Source organism: Larimichthys crocea, chromosome XIV, assembly GCF_000972845.2.
Source record: "Larimichthys crocea isolate SSNF chromosome XIV, L_crocea_2.0, whole genome shotgun sequence".
Taxonomy (NCBI): Eukaryota; Metazoa; Chordata; class Actinopteri; family Sciaenidae; genus Larimichthys; species Larimichthys crocea.
Window position 1 is genome coordinate 14,973 of NC_040024.1, and position 7,324 is coordinate 22,296.

Below are 7,324 nucleotides of genomic sequence, written 5' to 3' on the forward strand. Positions count from 1 at the left end.
ACACACACACATATATACATACACATATACATGTATGTATGTGTGTGTGTCTGTGTGTGTGTGTGTGTGTGTGTGTATGTATGTATGTATGTATGTGTATATATATATATCAGAAGTACTTATTTAATCCTGTAGGGAAATTGTTTAATATATATATTTAATGTTAATAATATATAACATATATTACATAACATATATTCTATGTTTAATATATGTGTATATATATATATATATATATCCCTGCTGCAAACAGCAATACACATGAAATATAAAATAAGTTTAAACAGAACTGAAAGAAAATACAGCAAATATAAACAGTATAAATATGACAAACATAAAAAGATATTCACAGTGTAGATATAGCAGTATCAAAAGTGTGAATATATCAAAAATACACACGGAGGGGGGTGCACATTAATGAACATATATACATGGTGGGCATTGATAAACATACATATATACAATATACAATTGCAGTCTGTGTGTGTGTTTCCAAGTTAAAAACCTTGGAAAAGAATACTCTTGCACAGCTTTTTCCGTGTGTTGCCACTCTGCAACTTAAGGGTTGCGCTCTACTTTGCCACATCCAAAATAGCGGTGACGTCGACGTATGATTCAGCGCTCAATGCGGCGTCTACGTATATATGTCTATGGGCACAGCCCCAAACAGCTACATGGAGTCGCCAGATTAGAGGCTCTTTCAACAGCCAGTACAGAGAGTTACAACTTCTCTTTTTTTTTTTACATTGAAAAAGCACCCAGGATTTAAAAACACCCTGATAAAAAGGATGTAACCTAACTTTAAAAATTTAAAAACAGTTAAAAACAGAGCAGCATCCAGCCCCAGGTTATTGACATGCCTGAGTATGTAGCTGGCCATGTCCCTCCACACCAGATCTTCAGGTCCAGTCAGATATCTCTAAATAAACTGGAGCCTGGAGGTGGCTGTCCTACTAGCCAGGTGGACCAGCACAGCCCTGTCTGGGATGCTGTAAAAGGAGCACACAAGCCACCATTAAACTCCAGCACACTCTCAATGTCACTGTACAACACCTGGATCTTGGCTATGAGACCAGCGCTGAACCTAAATTCTGCATGACCTTCCAGAGGAAGCAGTGTTCAACGCAAATGTCAAAAGCCTTCATTTGATCCAATGAGATCCAGTGTTTATGCCTAATGAACTGGAGATCGCCAAAACATCTCAAATGAGGTAGATGTTATCTACCATAGACCTTTCAGGCACACAGTACATCTGGTCCCAGTGGAGGATCTGCTGGGCAGGAGGGTGATGACCGTTTTCCGACATGACAGAGGCAGTGACCCAGACAACAGGTTTGTCAAAAGCCTATCATGGGCCGAGATGTCCCAGAATGCCCTGTAGAATTCAACTGTAAGGTCATCGATGCCTGAAGCCTGGAGCCCCTGCATTCTCTGCAGTGCAGCATGCAGCTCTTGTAGAGTCAGTGGGCGGTCAAACAGCAGTCCCTGCCGCTACCATGCCTGGACTGATGCAGCTCAAAGGTCATCTGCCTGAAGCTGCTGGTGGATGCTGGTGGATGCAGCAGGACCGGCGCTCACTGATGCCCAGGCTGTGAGCTCTGTGCTGTGGGTGTGTGCTCTGTCTGGCTGGTAGACAGGAGCCTGGAGCTCTGGAGGAGAGGGTGTCTGAGAAGGAGAGGGGCCTTCTCCTCAGACACGGCAGGGAAGAGACCCTTACCCTGACTAGCCTGTGCAATAGAGCAGTTTCTGTGTGGATGGAGAGGCTGGGTGGGCTGCTCCCACAGTGGAGAACTTACAACAGGAGTGGACCTAAATACAGGCACACAGCAGAGCCAAAAAAAAAAAAAAAAAAAAAAAAAAAACCCAAAAGGAAGCTGGAGATCCAGCCAAAAAGACAAACAAAAGACTCAATAACCAAAATCCAGAACAACACAAGTCCAACAAACAAAAATCCAGAAATAGCAAAGACCAGGGGCCTCATGTACGAATACTTGCGTGGATTTCATACTGAAACTTGGCGTACGCCAAAACCTGGAAGCTGTCGTACACACAAAAAAATTCAGCATCAAAGTGTGCGTACTCATGGATCCAAGCACATTTCTTTTGTATATCCCAATCAATGTGGAATTGAGCGCACATGCAGATGTGCCAAACTCCTCCCTGTCCACGTCCCCATTTAAATATGCAAATCAATTTAAATAGGTCCTGGACCTGAGATTCACCTGTCCGATTAAATAACACGATGAACAAAGGTAAGAAAGGAATTTTACAGAGTCTGAGCTAGAGATTCTTGTAAATGAAGTGGAGACGCGCAGGGAGATCCTCTTTGGTACCCTGTCAACAGGGATAAATATGAAGAAAAAAAGACATGAGTGGGAGTGTGTGTGAGGCTGTAAATGCCGTAGGTTCTGAGCAGCGCACACACACAAAGATCAAAAAGAAGTGGTCAGATCTGAAGATGGAGGTGAAGCAGAGGGTTTCTGCCCCCCGCCGAAGCATGACCAAACAGGCAGGGGGACGGGAGTGGAGGAACTCTCCCCCTTCGACAGAAGAGTGGCCTCTTTGGTTAGCTCTCACCGGAGTGGTGGGAGCCCATGAAGGTAAATATGCTGAACTCATGTTGTAATTATACTGGTCACACAATTGGCTGCTCACAATAGACATAGCTCGAGTGTAAAGATGCAAGGATACAACACTTTGACTTGTAGTGTTAGGCATATTAAGGGGGAACCTTTGTTCTGTAACCTAGTGGGGGACCGGAAGTTGGGGAGAGGAATAAAACGTACACCGCTACGACTGGACACACACATGGTGGTCTCCGACTGAATTATTGTTCATAGCACGGCCAACTGAACATGGTGTCAGAAGTAAAGTCGATTAACTTCTTTAATAAGTGTAGTGTACCAGTGTAGATAGGTAGAGCGTGCTGTTTGGAGAGCACTTTTCACGCGAATCGATTGATTGCCACGAGTGAGGTGTACCCTGGCTGACGGAGGAGCATACCCGACGCATCGGCAGCATGGCTAACTACAAGATTTCTCCGCCAGAAAAGTTTTCGTTCAAAGCGGAAGACTGGACGAAATGGATAAAAAGATTCGAAAGATTTCGCATTGCTTCTGGATTAGAGGAAGAAGATGACGAAAATCAGGTGAATGCATTGATTTATTCAATGGGGGAAGAAGCGGAGGACATTTTACTTTCCTTGCACTTAACCCCGGGAGAGGCAAACCAATACAAGTTGGTCAAAGAGAAATTGGATGGACATTTCATAGCTCGCAGGAATGTTATTATCGAGAGGGCCAGATTCAATGTGCGACAACAAGAAGTTGGCGAGTCAGTCGACAGCTTCTACACCGCGCTGCATTGCCTCGCTGAACACTGCGGATACGGGGCTCTGCACGACGAGATGGTAAGGGATCGTCTTGTCGTGGGTTTGAGAGACAAGAAGTTGTCGGAACAATTGCAATTGGACTCTAAACTAACAATGGATACTGCCATTAGCAAAGCGCGGCAGAGTGAAAGTGTAAAAAAGCAACTTGCAATGCTGAACACGAACTTTAAAACAGAAGCATGCAACACGCAAGTGGACAGTGTGCAGGCACGTGGTGCCAAAGTCACGAGCTTTAAGAAGAAGCAGCACACGAGCGGACAGATGCCACAGAACGCAAGTCGTGACAAGCAGTCACAGTGCACGAGGTGCGGAGACACTCGAGGGCATACTCTTCAGCAATGTCCAGCGAAAGACGCTGTGTGTAACCAATGCAAAAAGAAAGGACATTATGCGAGAATGTGTAAAACAAAAAAGAGACAAGCTGCCAATGTAGCAGCAGTGGCTGAGTATTTCCATGAGGACAGCGACGAAGATGTTGTGTTTTTGGGCTCTGTGTCCGAGAAAGCGCAGGCCAGCCCATGGATGACTGAAGTGACAATGGACAATCACAAGGCAGTGTTTAAAATTGACACTGGGGCCGACGTCACAGCTGTCCCAGAACAACTGTATGCCCAAGGTCAGTTCAACAAGCTGGCCAGAGCAACAAAAATCCTCTATGGACCGGGTGGAGTACCTTTGAAGCTGAAAGGAAAATTCACAGCCGTCCTTAGTAACAGCAAGCATAGCACACATGAGGAAGTGTATGTGGTGGAAGGACTGCGCACACCACTTCTCAGTGGAGCAGCTGCTATGACGCTTCAGCTGGTCGCCAGAGTCAACAGCATCAGCCTAGACAGCAAAGAGACTGTAAAAAGAGAATTCCCAAAGCTCTTCTCTGGACTGGGGAAAATGGAGGGTGAGTACACCATTGTACTGAAGCCAGATGCGAAACCTTTTTCCCTGTCAACGCCACGACACATATCGCTCCCTCTCCTGCCAAAGGTCAAGGAGGAGCTGAGTCGTATGGAGCAGCAAGGAGTGATTTCGAAGGTGGATGAGCCTACAGCGTGGTGCGCACCTATGGTTGCGGTGCTCAAGAGCTCAGGAAGAGTTAGAATCTGCTCAGACCTCACAGAGCTGAACAAGTCAGTAATGAGGGAGAAACATCCATTGCCGTCTGTCGAACACACATTAGGACAGCTTGCTGGCGCCAAGGTTTTCTCAAAACTTGATGCCAAATCGGGATTCTGGCAGATCCCGCTCTCCAAAGACTCTTCTCTCCTCACCACGTTTATCTCGCCTTTTGGGCGGTATCACTACAACCGGCTGTGTTTTGGGATATCGTCTGCCCCAGAACATTTCCAAAAGCGCATATCTCGCACACTGGAAGGGCTGGAAGGTGTTCTCTGTCAGATGGACGACGTGCTGATCTGGGGCGCGACACAGAGAGAGCACGATGAGAGGCTGAGGAAGGCACTGGTGCGACTTCAGGAGGCCGGCGTGACCCTCAATGACAAGTGTGAGTTCTCAAAGCACAAGATCAAGTTCTTGGGCCAAGTCATTGAAGCCACTGGAGTCAGCCCTGACCCTGATAAGGTGAGAGCCGTAAAAGACATGGCAGTGCCCAGCAACGTCAGTGAGGTCAGAAGCTTCCTGGGAATGACCAACCACCTAGGAAAATTCCTACCTCACCTAGCGGAGAAAACGCGTCCTCTCCGTGACCTGTTGAGGAAGTCCAACATGTGGGCCTGGGGGCCTCAGCAACAACAAGCCTTTGATCAAATCAAAGAAGAGTTGACAACGCCACCGGGTCTTGCCCTGTATGATCCGAATGCAGACACACTCGTCTCAGCGGATGCATCATCGTATGGCTTGGGGGCCGTACTCCTACAGAGACAAGAGGGAGCAGACTGGAAGCCGGTAGCGTATGCTTCAAGAGCACTGAGCGACACAGAAAGGCGTTACGCTCAAATTGAGAAGGAAGCCTTAGCTACTACGTGGGCCTGCGAGAGGTTTGAAGAGTTCCTGATTGGGAAAGAGTTCCAGGTGGAAACAGACCACAAGCCCTTAGTTCCCCTACTAGGCTCAAAGAGTCTAGACGAGCTGCCACCTCGCATACAGCGCCTACGCATGCGGCTCATGAGATTCTCATACTCCATCTCACATGTGCCAGGTAAGAGCATCGCCACAGCTGATGTTCTCTCCAGAGCTCCAGTCCGCGGCACAGCTGATGGACTGCAGGAGGAAGAGGTGAGTCTCTATGCAAACACTGTCATCGCAAATTTGCCTGCAACTGAAAAGAGACTTAGAGAAATACAGGCACATCAGGATAAAGACATTCTTATCCACACGCTTAAAACATACTGCATGGATGGCTGGCCGGATAAATTCTCCATCCAACCAGCATTCCAGGCCTACCTGCCCTTCTCAGGTGAGCTAACAGTTCACGACGGTCTGCTGCTTTTTGGCTGTAGACTAGTCATTCCAGCATCGCTTAGAGCAGACATTTTACAGAAACTGCACGAGGGCCACCTGGGAATTACAAAATGTAGGGAGAGAGCTAAGCAGTCTGTTTGGTGGCCAAGCCTCAACAAAGAGCTGACACAGCTGATTGAGAGCTGTGACACTTGCAGCCGTGAGAGAGTCAACTTCAAAGAACCGCTGCAACCTACAGACTTTCCTGTAAGACCATGGTCCACTGTCGGTGCAGACCTGTTTCAGACGGATAGCAACAAACACTATCTAGTCATTGTGGACTATTTTTCAAGATTTTTTGAAGTTGCCAAGCTCACACACACCACATCTGATGCCGTGATCGAGCACTTCAAATCCATCTTCGCACGTCATGGCATACCAGACGTAGTGCGCTCAGACAACGGGCCACAATTTGCTTCGGAGCACTTCAGAAAATTCGCACAACAGTGGGGCTTCGACCATGTGACGTCTAGTCCCCACTTCCCTCAGAGCAACGGGGAGGCAGAGCGGGCCGTAAGGACAGTCAAAGCCCTTCTAAAGAAGTCAAGCGATCCTTATCTTGCTCTTATGGCCTACCGTGCCGCTCCTCTGGCAAATGGACACAGTCCAGCTGAACTCCTCATGGGCAGGAAAATCCAAACACCTGTCCCTGTCATCCCATCCCAGCTTACACCAGGCTGGACTGATCTGGACAATCTGAGGAGAGCTGAACGGAGATACAAAAAGAAACAGAAGGAGAACTACGATCGTCGCCACAGAGCACACGAAATGCCACCCCTGCAGGAAGGTGACCACGTCTGGGTCAAAGACATCCTGGAGAGGGGCACTGTGGTGTCTCATGCAGGCACTCCACGGTCCTACATGATCGAGACACCAAGGGGCACTCTGCGACGGAACCGTTACCATCTGTCACCCCGTGTGAAGCCGAAGCCGAACTGGGGGAGTTCTGCGCCTCGTTTATGACGTACAGACAACATTCGCGCTAAGAATCACTGACGCCTCTCACTTCCATTTCAGTCCGTGACGCACAGTGATTACTACACACGACGCTACAAACACACGGTGAAGGTAAGTCATCACAGTAGAAAACAAACCACTAAGCAAAGTAAGAATACATCTGTTGTATACATACCATATGTGATATATTAAATAATAGGAAATGTATATTAGACAGTGTGGTGAAAGCTGTTAGGTGCCAATGTATGCAACAAGAAAGTGCAGTTTAGTCATGGACATGAATTTATACTGACTTGATTTGCAATAATTTGATTTCTTTCATAGCACAGAATGGGAAACTACAAATCTATATTTACTACTGAATTACTGTATCGTACTGTAGGGCTATTTTGAGGCTACTGGTTTGAACATTACACAAGTTTAAACTTGAAAGTAGTGCTGTAGCACATAGTGAATTTGATTTATTCAAAAAACTTTACAACTACACTCTTTACAGTCATGTCAACAACGGAGAGCTCTCGC

General features: G+C 47.0%; 1 protein-coding gene across 1 annotated transcript in view; it reads left to right on the forward strand.

Annotated features, from left to right (window-relative positions):
* The first annotated feature begins 2,732 nt into the window (after nt 1–2,732).
* hspa12b (heat shock protein 12B) overlaps nt 2,733–7,324 on the forward strand; it is a 12,366-nt gene continuing 7,774 nt past the window's right edge. Inside the window, exons 1-2 of the mRNA XM_027287709.1 lie at nt 2,733–5,353; nt 6,584–6,748. Of these exons, the coding sequence (XP_027143510.1) occupies nt 3,020–5,353; nt 6,584–6,748 (2,499 nt within the window). The 5' untranslated portion in view covers nt 2,733–3,019. The remainder of the gene's footprint in view (nt 5,354–6,583; nt 6,749–7,324) is intronic.